Source organism: Myotis lucifugus, unplaced genomic scaffold, assembly GCF_000147115.1.
Source record: "Myotis lucifugus unplaced genomic scaffold, Myoluc2.0 scaffold_31, whole genome shotgun sequence".
In the NCBI taxonomy this organism is placed as follows: Eukaryota; Metazoa; Chordata; class Mammalia; order Chiroptera; family Vespertilionidae; genus Myotis; species Myotis lucifugus.
In genome coordinates this window covers 745,791-764,757 of record NW_005871079.1, presented here as the reverse complement: position 1 = coordinate 764,757, position 18,967 = coordinate 745,791, and the positions used below count along the sequence as shown (strand labels likewise).

At 37.1% G+C, this 18,967-nt stretch overlaps 1 protein-coding gene across 14 annotated transcripts in view; it reads right to left on the bottom strand.

Annotated features, from left to right (window-relative positions):
* Window positions 1–18,967, bottom strand: part of SMC5 (structural maintenance of chromosomes 5) — a 77,123-nt gene that overhangs the window by 49,482 nt on the left and 8,674 nt on the right. For 8 of the 14 annotated variants that reach the window (XM_023752345.1, XM_014454093.2, XM_014454091.2 and 5 more), the window contains 3 exons: window positions 14,618–14,670; window positions 3,452–3,614; window positions 1,014–1,148 (listed from right to left, as the gene is read on the bottom strand). In XM_023752345.1, the coding sequence (XP_023608113.1) occupies window positions 1,014–1,148; window positions 3,452–3,614; window positions 14,618–14,670 (351 nt within the window). Of the gene's footprint in view, window positions 1–1,013; window positions 1,149–3,451; window positions 3,615–4,179; window positions 4,255–14,617; window positions 14,671–18,967 lie in introns of those variants that run through there. The other 6 variants (XM_023752339.1, XM_014454096.2, XM_023752343.1 and 3 more) reach the window with 4 other exon arrangements.

Below are 18,967 nucleotides of genomic sequence, written 5' to 3'. Positions count from 1 at the left end.
CTCATTCATGTCAAGGGTAAAAGCAGTTCACTTGCTTTGGGTAAAAGCTCATAAACTGTAATGTGATATACAAATAAAAATATTAATGTTATGAACACCCATAACTTAAGGACTTAGAAATGAGAAGAAAAGCTACTGCAAAATAATAAATACAAAGATGTACTTAGAATTTAGTATAAAATATGCTTTTTTTCTTTCACATGACAGTAGGTAATTTCAGGGAGTGTTTCAGATGGGAATATTAGATTGTTTGATGTGGAGATGGTAAAAAGATATCTGAAGGTAAAATAATTACAACTCCTTTGGTCATTCACTCTGAATAAGTGTAATAATAAAAATAATACTAAATTATAACAAAAACATATTATAAAGTATAGACAGTTACAGTACAAGAAAAAGCATTTATAAGGTATCTTATTTCAAAAACTTACAGAATTATTTTAGTTTCTGAGCCCTAAGAAATGATTCATTAAATAAAACACCTTTATAAACAATATGCAAAAAGAGACATTTTAATTTATGTTTTATTAAAGGTGAAAAAAACCAACACTTCTACTAAATGTATAGTTTTCTTACAAAGTCTATCCTCATACAACTGAAATATCAGAACTGGTTGAACAGAGACACTATATTAAAAACTGTATGGTATTTGCTGCACTATCCAAAGCCTTACATAATGCCTGGCACATAGTAGGTTTTTAATAAATATTAAATGAGTAAGAGAATAATACTGAAACTTCTGAGAGACAAAAATACTTTGTAATACTATTATTAGTTCCTTAGAAATTCAATAACATATATTTGATGAAATGAGAGTCAAAAACTTCAAACTTTACATTTATCAAATCTATTCTCACTTTTTGTCACTTAATTTATGTTAGCAATACAATCCTGCATGAAAAAAAAATCACAAATATATGAATTTACTCAATGGTTCAGCACTCACTTTCCCACATTTTGAGACACAGAAATCAACGAGGGGCAATTAAAATGAGTTGTCCATTTATAAATACCTCTAGTTGTTTTTCTTTCTCCCTGAAGTTTTTGAGTTCACAGTGATATCTATGCATTTCTGGAGGACCAATTGACTTCTCAGTAGCTTCAAGTAGTTCAATTTTACTGAGTTTTGCAAATTCTCCAACTTTATCCTAGAGCACAAAACTTAAATATCAGCAACTATTATCATTTATAAATATCTCCAAAATATTTTTCACTAATCACATTTGTCAAGATGAAATAAAATATATTTTTGAGATGTGATCTTTTATTTTTAAAATATATTTTATTGATTTTTTACAGAGAGGAAGGGAGAGGGATAGAGAGCCAGAAACATCGATAAGAGAGAAACATCAATCAGCCGCCTTCTGCACATTCTTCCACTGGGGATGTGCCCACAACCAAGGCACACGCCCCTGACCAGAACTGAACCCGGGACCCTTGAGTCCACGGGCCAACGCTTTATCCATTAAGCCAAACCGGCCAGGGCTTAAGATGTGATCCTAATATAAACTGTGTCCTTTCATATATTATTCTTTAAAATAACAGAAATAAACTTAGGGTATAAACTATCATCTTTTTGAGAACCTTTAAAAAGTTTCTGTGAACACCTTTTTACACTCTACACAAGAATAAACTCAAAATGCATTAAAGATTTAAATGTTGAACTCAAAACCATAAAAATCCTAGAAGAAAATATAGGCAGTAAAATCTTGGACATTTCTTGTAGCAACATTTTTTTGATATATCTCCTCTGGCAAGGGAAACAAAAGAAAAACAAATGGAACTAAATCAAACTAAAAAGTTTTTGCACAGCAAAAGAAACCATCAACAAAATGAAAAGATAACCCACTGAATGGAAGAACATATTCAATGATAACATATGATATGGGCTTAATATCCAAAATTTATAAGGAACTTATAAAACTCAACCAAAAAAACAAACAAAAAAAAACAATCCAAGTAAAAATGGGCAAAGGACCTGAATAGACATTTCTCCAAAGGGGACATACAAAAGGCCAATAGACATATGAAAAGATGCTCAATATCACTAATAATCAGAGAAATGAAAATTAAAACTACACTGATATATCACCTCACACATATCAGAATGGCTTTCATCAATAAATCAACAAACAACAAGTGTTGGCGAGGACGTGGAGAAAAGGGAACCTTCTTGCATTACTGGTGAGAATGCAGCTTGGTGCAGAAAAGGGAACCTTCTTGCAATGGTGAGAATGCAGCTTGGTGCAGGTACTGTGGAAAGCAGTATGGAGCTACCACAAAAAATTAAAAATCAAACTGCCTTTTTGACCCAGCTACTCCACTTCTGGGAATATACCCGAAGAAACCTGAAACACTAATTTGAACGAATATATGCACACTTAGTTCATTGCAGCGTTATTTATAACAGCCAAGATTTGGAAGCAGCCCAAGTGGCCATCAGTAGATGGTGGATAAAAAAATTTGTGGTACATTTACACAATGGAATATTACTTGGCCATAAAAAAGAAGGAATTCTTAACTTCGGCAACAAGATGACTGGACCTAGAGATTATTATGCTAAGTGAAATAAACCAGAGAAAGACAAGTACCATATGATTTCACTTATATGTGGAATCTAATAAATTAACAAACAAAATAGAAATAGACTCATAGACACAGAGAAGAGACAGACAGCTATCAGAGGGGGAGGGAGTTGGGGGGCTGGCAAAAAAAGGTGACGAGATTAAGAAACAGCTCTGACCGGTTTGGCTCATTGGATGGAGCGTCGGCCTGCGGACTGAAGGGTCCCAGGTTCGATTCCGGTCAGGGGCATGTACCTTGGTTGCATTTTTGTTCTTCCCTTTGGGATTTCTTTCTGCTAGAGGGCATACTTTAAAATTTCTTTTAATAAGGATCTTCTAGTGCAGTGGTTCTCAACCTGTGGGTCTCGAACAATGAAAATACATCCTGCATATCAGATATTTACATTATGATTCATAACAGTAGCAAAATTACAGTTATGAAGTAGCAACAAAAATAATTTTATGGTTGGGGGTCACCACAACATGAGGAACTGTATTAAAGGGTCGTGGCATTAGGAAGGTTGAGAACCACTGCTCTAGATTGTCGAATAAAATGACAACAGCCAACACAACAGCCGTACAGGGTGAATGAATCAAAATTTTATCTATTTTTGTTGTCAGATTGGCAAAAAATATATTTTTTGGTGTGCTGCAGAATTTTAGTAATTAGTTTATGTGTGCCTTGAGATGAAAAAGGTTGGAAATCACTGCTGTAAGAGACAAGATGCTACCTTTCTTACAAAGAATTATTAGCATTAAGACTGCTATGCTCAGTTTAAATAGTAATCTTTACAATATCCCTGGAAAAGTATTTACATTCTTATACAGCATAAAAAGGAAACATTATACACAAAGCTTTCCCATCTTTACATTTAATTCTCCCATACCTGAGGTAGAAACTGGCAAAGATTGCCCACTTGAATATTTAAGGCTGCAACTTGCTCTTCTACTACTTTCTGGGTTGTCGATTTTTTGTTGATGAACCAAAAGGACTGATTTTTTGCCACATCAATCTCACGAGTAATTACAAGATTTCCAGAACTCCTGAATCTAGTTAAAAAATAATTTTAAAATATTTATATTCAAAATACATGCATTATTTCAGAAATAAAATTTCCAAAATACTCTTGCACCAAAGGTTGCCGAACACGGTTATTATAATTTTTATTTCTTTTGATATTTTGGACCATCTAGAGAAGAAAACTTTGACATTTTATTAGTATTAACACATTACTTAGTACTCTTTTCAACACTCAACATTATTTAAACTTAAAATAAAATTGAAATAAATTTCAATACTAATTCCCAAACACTGCCAGAGGATTCACATATCTGAAGTTATTTATCCTTTAATCATTATGCTATTCTCCAATTAGATGCATTGATTGCAATTCAAAATGGGTTGGTATATAAAAGCATGTAACAACCTTGAAAGTCCCTCTACATGGGAAATGTATGAATGAAACCAATTCTTGCGTATGCATTTCCAAACATCAAAACTAGCCTGTGCATGGCTTCTCCTCATTATGTACGCCACTATGAATTCAGAGGGGACTATATCACATGGCTATACAGGGACATTAAATTACAAAGAACCTGAAAAAAGGGTATTTACTTATTTCTTGCTTTTAGGAGCACTACTGTACACTTCCCCATCTATTCATTCATCTTCTTCACTGGGAACCAGCAGCTTGTGGGTAGAAAGATAAATTATTGGTATCCAATAGCTATATGACAATTTATAAATGTTGTATATATATAGATTATACTATAATCAGAACTCAAACAGTAAGATTTTAGGACTTAAAAAATGTTGTTTTAAACTTTCACTTCCAGCAGAATGAATAATAGAGTTTTTAAAATCATCTTGGTACAAACACAACAAAAATTGATACATAAAATACTAAAATATCTTCATAAATGCACTTACGAGTTAGCATGAAAGAAATGAATTGTGGTCAAAATCCCAAGTAGGAACACAGGAGTGAAAAAAATGAAGTGGGTTTTCACCCTAAGGGCATTTGGCAAAAGAGTAATCTTGCACATTCATTTTCATGATCTTACAGGGAAGGGGTGTTGCAGATACAGCCCAGAGCTTTTACAAACGTAGACAGTCAATAAAAACCATCCCCCAAAGGCTATATACCCTCCGTGTAAGCACAAACTAGAAATACTCCTTCACTACCACAAGGCAGCATGGTAAATTGCCTGTCTTAAACTATGGCTTGAACTGTGAAACAAGCAAAAAAACCTCCCCCAAAAGTTACTAATAAGTCAGTCTCAAACAGAGATGCATCTTGAAGTTAAATGACATACATACGGAGGGTAAAAAACCCTCAAACTGAAAATTCTGTATATTGTGATCATGGATTGAAAGTGTCCAATGGTCTGTGACAAAAGTTAATAAAAATTCCCTCTGTAGGAATCTACCTGTATCCTCAAAGAATTAAAAGATAAAGTTCAAAGATAAAGGAGCATCTCACTGGTTCACTGGAAACACACCCTCCCACCCCAAAGAATCAAGAGTAAGAACTAGCAAATATAGTAGAAAGTAGAATTATATTGGAATTAATGAACTCCAAAATAAAATACATAGGTTTACTGTATTTTTTAAAAATATATTTTATTGATTTTTTACAGAAAGAAAGGGAGAGGGATAGAGAGTTAGAAACATCGATGAGAGAGAAACATCGATCAGCTGCCTCCTGCACACCCCCTACTGGGGATGTGCCTACAACCAAGGTACATGCCCTTGACCGGAATCGAACCCGGGACCTTTCAGTCCCCAGGCCGACGCTCTATCAACTGAGCCAAACTGGTTAGGGCTAGGTTTACTGTATTTTAAGGAAATATTGAAAATATAAGCAGTAAACAAGAAGATTTGAGAAATAAAACAAAAAAAATCCCCACAAAACCCAAAGAGAAATGGACCTAGAATGCTACACAAAGATATAAAAAGAAAAATGTGAAAGCTATTAAGAGACATGGATGACTGAGACTGAGTAAGAAAGTCTAACATCTGTTTAATGAGTTCTAGAAATGAGGGAAGACAGTAAGGGTCATAGGCAATATTGGAAGATTTTATAAAAAGATAAATTTTCCAAATCACAGGTTGAAGAATCTCATTAAATCCCAAACAAAATAAATAAAAATTAAACCCACACCTAAATATATAATGTAAAACTACAAAATACCAAAAACAGATATAATTTCAAAAACCTCCTGACAAAAAGAGAATTACTATCAAAGAAACTACAATTAGGCTCATATCAGAAGACAATAAAATTATACTTTGCATGGGCTAAGAAAGAACCTATCAATGTAAAATTTTATATCTAGCAAATATAGCTTTCAAGATAGTTTTTGTCTGAAAATGATGTAATTTTGCTCTAAGTGTTCCACTAATAGTGGTTCTCAACCTTCCTAATGCTGCGACCCTTTAATACAGTTACTCATGTTGTGGTGACTCCCAACCATAAAATTATTTTCGTTGCTACTTCATAACTGTAATTTTGCTACTGTTATGAATCGTAATGTAAATATCTGATATGCAGGATGTACTTTCATTGTTCGCGACCCACAGGTTGAGAACCGCTGCACTAGAAGATCCTTATTAAAAGAAATTTTAAAGTATGCCCTCTAGCAGAAAGAGATCCCAAAGGGAAGAACAAAAATGCAAGAAAGAATGAAAGGCAAGGCAAAGAGAAAATGTGTGTGGTAATTCTAGACAAACACAGACAGTATAAACTAATAATAGATATGTCTTTGAAGGGTTTAATAACACAGAATTAAAATAGCATAAGTTCATAGATATTATTAAAATAAAAGTATTTCATGATCTTACTCAGTAGGAAGATAAAGATACTTAATTAACATTAGTCTCTAATTAAAGTTATTAAGGGACTTCCAGTCAAGATGGCAGAGTAGGCAAAAGGTGTGCTCACGTCCTCCCTTGACCACACCAAAATTACCAAACAATCATCAGTGACACCTGAAGACCAGCTAAAATGAAGTCCCATAACCATAACGAAGGATATAAAAAAGAAGCCACAAAGAAAGACTAGTAGGAGGGATGGAGACATGATGTGGCAATTAAGTATCTTGGCTGTAGAGATTCCCCCTGAGCAGCACATAGGGTCCCAGTTCCACACTCAGGTCCTCAACCTGGGGCATCAGTGCCAGGAAGAGAAGTCTCCATAATAGCTGGCTGTGAAAAGCAACATGGATTGCATTTGAGTGAGACAGAGATCTACTGGAGTCCCAGGTCTTCCTCTTGTGGGGCCCATGAACAGACTTGCTCACTCACAGACTGACTTGCTCTGCAGTCCAGTGAGGGGGCAGCAGCTTGAAGAGCACCAGGAAGATTATGGGGAGAAACAAAACTGACTGGCTTCAGGGAGAGGGGCAGGAGTGGGCATAGGAGTAAGGGTGTATCTTCCCTAGGATGAAAATGCTGGCAGATGCCATTACTCCTCTGTTAACCCCTTCTCCACCCAGCCAGCAAGTGCAGACAGGCACCAAATCTGTGATCTCCATTAATCTGGCTAACACCATTTTCCCTGCCTGGTGATTCCCTCAGACCACAGCCCAACTCAAGCACCAGCCCAAGCCACTTCCAACAGCTCTTCCACCCAAGCATCTGGCCTTGGCTAGTGCTGCACTTTCCTAAAATCTCTCAAAGGCCTCCAAACCCCAAATAGGCAGGAGCTGGATTCAGTGTGTCCTGTGCCTCTTGCTAAATCAGTGGTTCTCAACCTTGGCTGCACATGAGAATCACCTAGGAATCTTTTTAAAATCCTGATTTCTAGGGCTCATCCTCGGGAAATTCTGTTTCTTTGTTATGGGGTGAGGCCACAACCTTAGTAACAAAGAAACAAAACTATCTAAATCAGTGGTTCTCAACCTTGGCAGCACATTAGAATCACCTGGGAATCTTTTTAAATTCACCCCATAACAAAGAAACAGAATTTCCGGAGGAGGAGGCCCAGAAATCAGGAGAACCACTGCTCTAGAACCAACAAGCCCAGTGGCCAGCTTCACACCACACCCAACGAGGTCCACAAACAACAACACCTGAAGGTAGATTCAGCTGGCACCAGAACTCCACTAAAGCAACTCCCACTCCATGGAGTCAGCCCCCACACAACAGCTTGTCCGCTGTAGTCAAGATGAACCCTCAGAGCCAATCAGCATGAAGGGCAATCCCACCCACTGATGTGCCAACAGCAATCAAGGCTCAACTACAATAGGAAGACACACATACCTACACAAGGGACCCTCTGGAGCAAAGGGCTCAGATGAACAGGGAGACTGTGCCACTGGGCCTCATAGGACACCTACAACATAAGGCCTCTCTGCACAGACTGGGAGATAAAGATCTACCTGACACATACAAGCACACACAGGGAATCAGCCAAAATGAGGAGACAAAGAAACATATCCCAAATGAAAGAACAGGACAAAACTGCAGAAAAAGAACTAAATGAAATGGAGTCAAACAATCTACCAGATACAGAGTTAAAAACAAAACAAAACTGTTTATAAGGATGCTCAATAAACTTAGGGGGAAAATAGATGAACTCAGAACCTCAACAAAGATATAGAAGCTATTAAGAATACATTAGAGCAGCGGTTCTCAACCTTCCTAATGCCGCAACCCTTTAATACAGTTCCTCATGTTGTGGTGACCCCCAACCATAAAATTATTTTTGTTGCTACTTCATAACTGTAATTTTGCTACTATCATGAATTGTAATGTAAATATCTGATATGCAGGATGTATTTTCATTGTTACAAATGAAACATAATGAAAGCATAGTGATTAATCACAAAAACAATATGTAATTATATATGTGTTTTCCGATGGTCTTAGGCGACCCCTGTGAAAGGGTCGTTCAACCCCCAAAGGGGTCGCGACCCACAGGTTGAGAACCGCTGCATTAGAGGGAATCAATAGCAGATTAGATGAAGCAAAGGACTGAATCAGGGATCTGAAAGATAAGGTAGCAGAAAACACCAAACCAGAACAGCAGAAAGATAAAAGAATTTTTAAAAATAAGGACAGTTTAAAAGACCTCTAGGACAACATCAAATGTTACAGCAGTTGCATCACAGGAGAACCAAAAGGAGATGAGAGAGAGAGAGAGAGAGAGCGAGCAAGGGATTGAGAACCTATTTGAACAAATAATGAGAACGAAATGAAATGGAATTAAGGAAAGTGAAAAACTTCCCTAACCTGACATAGGAAACAGACTTACAAGTCCAGGAAGCACAGAGTCCCAAACAAGATGAACTCAAAGAAGTCCACACCAAGACACATCACAATTAAAATCCCCAAAATTGAAGACAAAGAGAGAATAGTAAAACTATCAAGAGAAAAGCAATTAGCTACATATAAGGGAGCTCACATAAGACTATCAGCTGCAAAAACCTACAACAAAGATTACTCAGCAAAGATATCATTGGAATTGAAGGAGAGAAAAGAGATTCCCAGATAAGAAAAAGAAAAAAGGAGTTCATAACCATTAAACCAGTATTACAGAAAATGTTGAAGGGACTTCTTTAAGCAGAAAAGACAGAAAATATGATTAAAAAATATAAGAAAAAATCATTGAAAAAGTTAAATACATAGTAAAGGCAGTAGATCAGCCAACTATAAACCTATGACAAAGGTTAAAAGGCAAAAGTAGAAAGATCATGTGTAATTACAAAGAGTTAACAGATACACAAACACACGAAAGAGGTAAAAAATATTTTTTACGAATGAAAACATAAATCTGGACAGAATAAAAAATTTTAGTAATTTTAGAATATGTTCAAAATTAAGCTACCATCAACTTAAAAACATCCAAATGGCAATAACTACATACCTATCTACAATTACTTCAAATGGAAATGGAGTAAATGCTCCAATTAAAAGACACAGGGTTGCTGAACAGATTAAGAAAACCAAACAAATAAAAAAACAAGACCTGTACATATGTTTCCTTAATAAGACACACTTCAGATTGAAAGACACACATAGACTAAAAGTAAAGGGAGGTAAAAAAGATGTTTTGTGCAAGTGTAAATGAAAATTAGGCTGGGGTAGCAATACTTGCATCAGACAAAACAGACTTTACAACAAGGCCTGTAAAAGACAAAGAAGGGCATTTCATAATGATAAAGGGATCAATCCAAGAAAAGGATATAACTCTAATAAACATCCATGCTCCTAATGTAGGAGCACCTAAATATATAAAGCAAATACTGACAGACATAAAAGGAGAGATCAACAGCTATACAATCATAGTAGGGGACTTTAACACCCCATTGACACCCAAGGATAGATTATCCAGACTTCTGTCTGGATCAAAAAGTAAACAGCAGCCTTCAATGACACACTAGACCAGATGGATTTTATTGATATTTTTAGAACATTTCACTCAAAAGCAGAATATACATTCTATTCAAGTGCACATGGAAAAATTTTCAGGACAGACCACGTTAGGACTAAAATCAAGTTTCAATAAATTTAAAAGTAAAATCACATCAAGCATCTTTTCTGATCACATCGTATGAAACTAGAAATCAATCACAAGAAGAAAACTAGCCCTAGCTGGTTTGGCTCAGTGGATAGAGCACCAGCCTGCAGACTGAAGGGTCCCAGGTTCGATTCTGGTCAAGGGCATATGCCTGGGTTGTGGGCTTGATCCCCATTAGGGGATGTGCAGGAGGCAGCTAATCAATTATTCTCTCTCATTATTGATGTTTCTATCTCTCTTTCCCTCTCCCTTCCTCCCTGAAATCAATAAAGATATATTTTTTAAAAAAAAGAAAACTAAAAAACACACAAATACGTGGAGGCTAAATAATGTGCTACTAAACAATGAATGGGGATAACATGGAGATCAAAGAAATCAAAAGATGCCTTGAGGCAAATGAAAATGAAAATATGTATACGACAGAGCTAAAGCAGTTCTAAGAGGGAAATTTATAGCAATACAGCCTACCTCAAGAAAGCAAATAAAAACAACAAAGCCCAATGTGAGTAGAAGGAAGGAAATAATAAAGATTAGAATGGAAATAAATAAAATAGTCTAAAAAAACAAAACAATACAAAAGATTGATGAGCTTACTGGTTCTTTGAAAAGATAAACAAAGTGAACAACCTAAAAGAAATTAATTAAATTTCTAGAATTTCTGGAGGTGTCCCCTGTGAGCTGACCTCCGCCCTACCTCATGAGTCTCTTCTCCAGCTCTTCCAAAGCTGAATCAGGAAGAAACAGAAAACCTGAACACACTGGTAACTACTTATGAAATTGAATCAGTAATAAAAAAAACTCCCAACAAACAAAAGCTCTGAATCAGATGGCTTCACAGGTGAATTTGACCAAATATTCAAAGAATGAATATCTATCTATCCTTCTCAAACTATTCCAAAAAATCGAAGCGGAGATAAGGCTGCAAACTCATTTTACAAGGCCAACATTACCATGATACCAAAACCAGACAGACACTACAAAAAAAGGAAAATTACAGGCCAATATCCCTAATGAACAAAGATGTAAAAATCCTCAACGAAGTTATTAGCAAACCAAATTCAGCAATACATTAAAAAGATCACACACCATGATCAAGTAAAATTTATTCCCTGGATACAAGGCTGGTTCAATATCCACAAATCAATTATAATGTAATAAACCACATAAACAAAATAAAGAATAAATATAATTTGACAAAATCCAACATACATTTATGACAAAAATTCCCAGCAAACTGGAAATAGAGGGAACATACCTTAACATAATAAAGGCCATATCTGACAGATACACAACTAACATCAGAAGTCAACCCAGTTGACACCTTGATCTTGGACTCTAACCTCCAGAATTGTGAGAAAATAAATTTCTGTTGGTGAGCCACTCTGTGGTTCTATGGCAGCCCTAGCCAACTAATTCACTGGATGAATTTTGAATGTGTTGCAGTCCAACCACAAGACCTGGCACAAAGCTTGTGTATGGGTACAACTGTGAGTGAATCCATAGCCCAGATACCATGCTCTGAATGTCTTGGTCATTTGGAGGTGTCCCCTGTGAGCTGATCTCCACCCTCCCTCATGAGTTTCTTCTCCAGCTTTTCCTGCTACAATATCACTTATCCTTATGAATCTCAGGGATGGGAGTTCCTCTAAGTGGCATGAAGGTGGTGGCCAGGACATGAACAACACACCAGGAGGACCTAGTCATGGAACAATTGCAAGACCTGTGTAACAGGCAGGAGGGGGGTTTCATGAAGGCAGATTTCTCAGATGTTGTCTTGATGATATCACCAAGCCACAGAGAAGCCATGTAGGATCCAGCTCAGTGTGTGAAAAAACCCTGACCTAGAGGATTCTTGGGTGAAGAAAAACATTTTAGCCTTTTTAAAGTACCTTTGGTTACCTCAAATTGACCCAGATTTTCAGGCTTGACATCCTGGGACCACTCCTTTTTTTTTTTGTAGGGCTGCCTGAGTTTGTGTTCACATAGTTTCTGAGCTTGACTATCAGGAAGCAGGAGCTATGAGGGAGGCTGAGTGAGGGGACAAGGACTTTGACTAGGGATGGGTTTTTTCCTGGCCACTAAGGTGGCCATCACTCATCGTGGGTAAGATGAGTTAAAAGTGCCGGGCCCAGAAGGGCTCAAAGTATGCCCAAAGCTCCCATATCCACAGTGGGACACCTCTGAAGGCTGAAGTACCCAATTTCTCTGGCTTGCCAGAGAGTAGTGGGCTTAAGTTAGACATGCGTAGTTGTGACTTTTGCTTTGCTACTCACTGGTTGAGAGGGCTAGAGCAAGTTATTTCAAATCTCTGAGTGACAACTTCCTCATTTATAAAATGGAGATAATGATACTAATTTCACAGTGTGGCTGCATGGATTAAGTGAAAAAAATACTCAAAGCATTTGACACATTTAAAAGGTCTTAAAAATAACAGCTGCTAAAACAAGCAAACAAACACAAACAAAGAAAAATAACAGCTATTATTTCATACATCTTGGTTCTACTCAAAGCAAGAGTTTCTTTCCAAAAAGCACAAAATGTATGTTTTCATTGTTAATACTTGATCAAACTTTGATGATGTGTCCCTGCATAAAACAGCATGGGGAGGGGGTCTAATGATCATTTATTATTTATATTATTCTTATAGAATTGCAAACAGAATCGTGATATCTGGGAATCTGAATCGCTCAAGGAAATTGAGTCACACGAGAGTTAAGGGAGGGGGCAATGTCTCATGTTTAAAATGGATGAAACTGTGCTTTCTTATTTCTCTGCCTTGTTAATGTTTAGATAGATGACACCAGATGAGGCAACCATTGAAGGTCCAGGGCACTGCAGTGACTTCTCAATGAGCCTTGTTGATACCCAGGATGTTAGTGCGGAAAGGAATCCATGCTCCCTACTGGTGGGAAATCAAGAGGCACAGGAAGTAAAGGCAGTCAGCCAAAGCCGTGCAGCCAGCACCAAGGTACAGAGATACCCCAAGACATTACCAGTTTCTTGGTTTGTGAAAAAATGAAACATAACAACAAAAACCAGCCTTGCTGGCAGCCAGACTATGATGTATTCAACTGAACACAGACAATGCCCATGGAATAGAAACAGTGTGCTACAAGGACCCTCCACATCCATCCACGTTCCAACAAGACAGAGAGGAGGCCACTCTGAAACCAAAAATGAGACTAAACATTTCCCTTTCCAACTCACAGGGGTGCTGTTCCCATATTAATGCTGGCTCTAGACCTACTTTCATCTTCCTGCCTGCTAGATCATTATGGATAAAACTAACCAATAATGAATTAATAATAATTAACTATCAAATTATGGACACCTGATCATCCAATTGCCCATCCCCTCCTTTCAACAGACTGCAATCCAGAACGGTCCCCGCTTCCCAAACCCTTTCTTAGTCTCACCAGCATAAGCCCAGATCTTCTAAGAAGCCCTTCTCAACTCCTGGTACTGGGACGCCCTGGGTTTCTCTGGAGTGTTTCCTCCCTCGCTGCAGTGAGCCAAATAAACCTAACTTAAATTTTTTAAAAAAGTATTTGGGCGATGGAACTAAATACTGAGAGGAAAATTTTAACCTTAACGAAAGACTGAAAATTAGTACAATAGATAAACAAAAGATTGAAAATTAGTACAATATATATCCATTTCAAGAAATCAGAAAAAGAGCAAAGAAACCAAAGGTTTAAAGAAAAATTTGTAAAGATAATAGTAGAAATTAATGAAATAGAAAACAATTAAATAAGACAGGAAAAAATTGGCCCAGCTGGCATGGCTCAGTAATTGAGGATCAACCTTTGAACCAGGAGATCACAGTTTTGATTCTCAGTCAGGGCACATTCCTGGATTGAGGGGCGTGCAGGAAGCAGCTGATCAATGATTCTCTCATCATTGATGGTTTTTTCTCTCTCCCTCTCCCTTCCTCTCTCTGAAATAAAAAATGAAAAAAGAAATGGCTGTCAAGTGTGGTAAACTGATAACATCTAAGCTCGAGAAAAAAGAATACTATAATGAATTATTGATCTCTGTCATGAAGAAGGATGTGGAAAATGGAGACTGAGGTGCGAAGTACTTGCCATGCATGATATTCACCAAATTATTAACAGCGGTTATTTCTAGAAGTAAAATTATATCAAGAAGGCCTTCGTTTTCAACTTTATACACTTTTATATTTGCATTTCACAAGCAAGCATTACTTTCAAAATCAGCGTGCACACAGACATCTTAAATTTGTAAAAAATACTGCAACTTCATATTAAATGTTTAACAATGATATATTTCTATTTCATTATCTCCCATAAACTTATAATTTCCTTAATAATTTTTCCAAAAGAAAATTCTTATAATTTAGATTTTAAAGATGCATTAAAAAACCTTAGCTGGATTAAGTATTCTTGATATATTTCCAATATTTATGTCATAATATTATGTTATTATTCCTTTCTAAAGTCATCAGGAGAGAATGAACATGAAATAAAAAATTAGAGGAAAAAAAGTGATTTTAGCACTTTGAGCACTTACAATTCAATTTCAACCATGCCTTTCGAACATCCTCTCTTCACAAAAAAGCCAACCTAAGAAATAAAAAAAAAGGGAGCTGTATGATGACATTCCCAGGTCAGGAGATCAACATTCATTCAATAGCTTTTCTGTATGAAAAGCCCCTTCATTGTTTCCACTCACAAAAAACAATAATAGTATTAGTTACCATTTATTGCCAGATAGCCTCTTACAAAGCTCATAAGTGGTACAGAGCAAGGATCTAAACCCAAGTAATCTGGTTACAGAACCAGTGTCCTTAGCCACACTCTCAGAGAGAAGAGCACAAGCCAGTGGGAAAACAGTTTCTATAGAATAATCACAAAGAAATATATACCCAATCTCATTACCATTGGAAACTTCAAAGGAGTTGCACAGATTAAACATTATTAACAACCACTCCAATATTACTTATCCTGCTATTAGTCAGGGCATAAGTGTCACCAAGTATTTTTTTGAAAAAGAGCAATATACAGAATAAATACAACTTAAGTACAATGTACATAGACTGAGCCAGTTTCTATATGTATATGAGCATAAGCATGAAAACAGACCCTGGACCTAAAAAAAAAAAATCAAACTGGTTCTTAAATCAGACAATAAGACACCTTGCAAATAATTATCTTCACAACTGAGTCCCAGGAAGATGAAAAAAAAAAACTTGTTTGGCCGAAACCGGTTTGGCTCAGTGGATAGAGCGTCGGCCTGCGGACTGAAAGGTCCCAGGTTCGATTCCGGTCAAGGGCATGTACTGGCCAGTGTGGTTCAGTTAGTTGGAGCATCGTCCCGTGCACCACAGGGTCTCAGGTTTGATTCCTGGTCGGGGCACATGCCCAGGGTTCGGGTTCATTCCCTGGTCAAGGGGATGGGAGGCTTACAAAGGCAACCGATGGATGTTTCTCTCTCTTCCTCTCTGCCCCCTTCCCTCCCTTCCACTCTCTCTAAAAATCAATGGAAAAAATATCATAGGGTGAGGATTAACAAACACACACACAAAAATGTTTTTTAACCCATAGTTAAAAGATATTCTTCTCTATTACTAATAGCTTCTAAAAACTTTCTGGTCAATCATATTTACATCTTCAATCACCTTAAATTGATTTTTGTTAAAGTGTGAGGATAGGACTCAATTTCTTTTTGTCCTATCTGGGTACTCAGTTGTCTCGGTACTATTTATCCCCATACATCTACAATGTCAGTTCTGTCGTAAGTCAAGAGTCTACTAATCATGATTTTGTACCTGGGATTTTCATTGTCACAACACAGGGGTCTATTTTATAGTCCTACATAGCACATGTCTTAAATTACTGTAACTTCCTATTAAGTCTTGTATCTGGTAGGACAAGTTTCCCCATTTTTTTCTTTCTCTTTAGGAGTATCTAAGCTATTCTTTGGCCTTTTATTCTTCCATGTAAATTTTAGAACCAGCTTGTAATCCTATATAATAAAAGCCCAGCTACTGAATGGCAGAACGACTAGAATGACCGGTCGACCAGTCCTATGATGTGCACTGACCACCAGGGGGCAGACGCTCAATGCAGGAGCTGCCCCTGGTGGTCAGTGTGCTACCACAGTGGGAGCACTGCTTGGCTGACCAGGATGAGCGGCTGCTCCCACTGCAAACCCAGGACCGACAGGCAGGAACCCAGGCTGTGATTGTCGCCCCCTCGCTCCCTGCCGCCTCCTCCGATGCCCACAGGCTGCACCACACTGCTGCTGCCGCTGGGCTCACAGAGCTGATCCCGGAGCCTGGGAGGCGGGTTCATGGCCGTCACAGGACTAAGGCCTACTCCGCTGCCTCTCAGGGCTACTGTCCTTGAGCCCGGCCCCAATCGGGTCCCCTGGAGAGGCGAGTGCTCTGGCTCCATGGAAGATGCTGGACCAGGGAGCAGCCTCTCAGAGGGCGGGTCCACAGCTGCTCGGCTGACTAGGATGAGCAGCACTCCCACCAATTCCTGCAGGCCATGCCCCCCACCAGTGCACGAATTCCGTGCACCGGGCCTCTAGTTTCCTATGAACAGTGTTGGGACTTTGAGTGGAATGACACTGGATATGCAGATCAATGTGAAGAACAAATATATTAGGTCTTCCTGCCCATTAATATAGTGGTTCTCTCCATTTAATCAAACTTTTAAAGTTTTTATTTATTTAATTTTTATTGATTTTTTTTTTTTGGTTTTTTTTTTTGAGAGAGAAAAACATTGATTTGTGTTTCCACTTATTTTTATATTCATTGATTGATCCTTGTATGTGCTGATCGGGGATCAAACCCGCAACCTTGTATTTTGTGACAATGCTCTAACCAACTGAGCTACTCAGCCAGGGAAATCTTTAAAGTTTCTATTTTATTTATCTTTATTTTTAAAATATATTTTATTGATTTCAGAGAGAGAGAGAGAGATAGAAACATCAATGATGAGAGAGAATCATTGATCAACTGCATCCTGCACGCTCCTTACTAGGGTCGAGCCCACAACCCGGGCATGTGCCCTTGACTGGAATTGAACCCGGGACCCTTCAGTCCCCAGGCTGATGCTTTATCCACTGAGCCAAACAAGCTAGGGCAAAATTTTAAAGTTCTTAAATAAAATTTTATAGTACATGTCTTTTATTTATTGCTATGTAACTTGTATATTTCTGGCTATTGTAAATGCTATCTATTTTTAATCGCATTTTTCTGTTAATTGTTAAGTGTACAGATATGCAATTTTTGCTAGATATCAAGCAATCCTGATAAAAATCCATATTAATTCATCAGAAAACTTATCTAGAATTTCTTTTGTGGTTTTTATGCAGATACTCATATGACCTGTGACTTGAGTTTTGTCTTTCCAACCTGTATCCTTTGACAGAACTTCCAGTACAAAGTTGAATAGCCATGGTAGTGTAAGCTTGACTTATTCCTGAATTTGCTGTGCATTTTTATAGATATTTTTTTAAAAAATACATTTTTATTGATTTCAGAGAGGAAGGGTGAGGGAAAGAGAGATAGAAACATCAATGATGAGAGAGAATCATTGATGGCTGCCTCCTGCACGCCCCCTACTGGGGGTTGAGCCCGCAACCCAGGCATGTGCCCTTGACCGGAATCGAACCTGGGACCCTTCAGTCCGCAGGCCGACACTCTATCCACTGAGCCAAACTGGCTAGGGCTATAGATATCTTATGAAATTAAGATCCCATCTATTCCTAATTTGCTAAGAGTTTTTAACTCATAAATTACTGTGGAATTTAACTGAATACTTTTTCTCCATCAATTGAGATGATCATGCAGTTCTTTAAAACATGATATATTATATTAATTTTTCTAATGTTCAATCAGTCTTCCATGTCTTAAATAAATTCAGTTTGGTCATAATGTATTATGCATTTTATGTATTCAACTCAGCAGGCTAAAGTTTTTCTCTTCTTCTTTGATATTTTGCCTCTATATCCATGAGTGATACAGGCTTATAATTTTCTCATTCTTTCCTTGACTGATTTTGGTACCTAGAGTCATATTCTCTACATAAGAAATTATTGCTGTTGAACTAATCCATAATTATCTGGCGTTCTGAGAAAAATGCAACAGCTCATTTTTTCTAGTTAGAGTCAGCTTCAATAATTTAGTTGTAGAAACCTATATATTCACTTAAAAAAATTTAAAATCTATTGGCATAATGTTGTCAATATTCTCTTATAATTTTTTAACTCTCTGCTTCATTCTGATAATGCCCCAGTGGTAATTATTAGGGCAGTTCATGAATATTCTGGTCTCCAAGCCCATGGTAGAATTGCTTTTGCTCATTTTCTCTGATACAAGTTGTGGCCTTTTGACTTCTTAGCCTCGGTACCTAAGTGACTACAAAGGGCCTACAAATAGTAAGGGCAAGAATTAACCTTTTGCATTTAAATTTGGGGGTTGTTTGGATCACAATGTTATATACCAACTATTACTTTTTTTCATTCCTTTATATTTTGTTCTTTACCCACCTCCTCCACTTTATTTTCTCAGAAGTTACTGATTTCATTAGTCTTTTTGAAAGCAGATTTTGGTTTTGTGGTACTTATATCATTGTTCATTCTTTTATTAATTTGCTCTTATTTTTCAATTTCCATCAAAATTTTTCTTTGACCTATGTATTATTTTTTAATTCCAAACAAATAGAAAAAAATTAATTATCTTATTATTTCTCTCTTAATAGCATTGTGGTCAGAGAATATGGTCTGTGTGATAAAAATTTTTTTATATTTTTGATATTTGCTTTATGGCTCAGTATATGGTTTTTAGAAATGTTCTATTTATGCTTAAAAAAGAACGTACCCTTTCCAGTTGTTGGGTATAGCATTTAT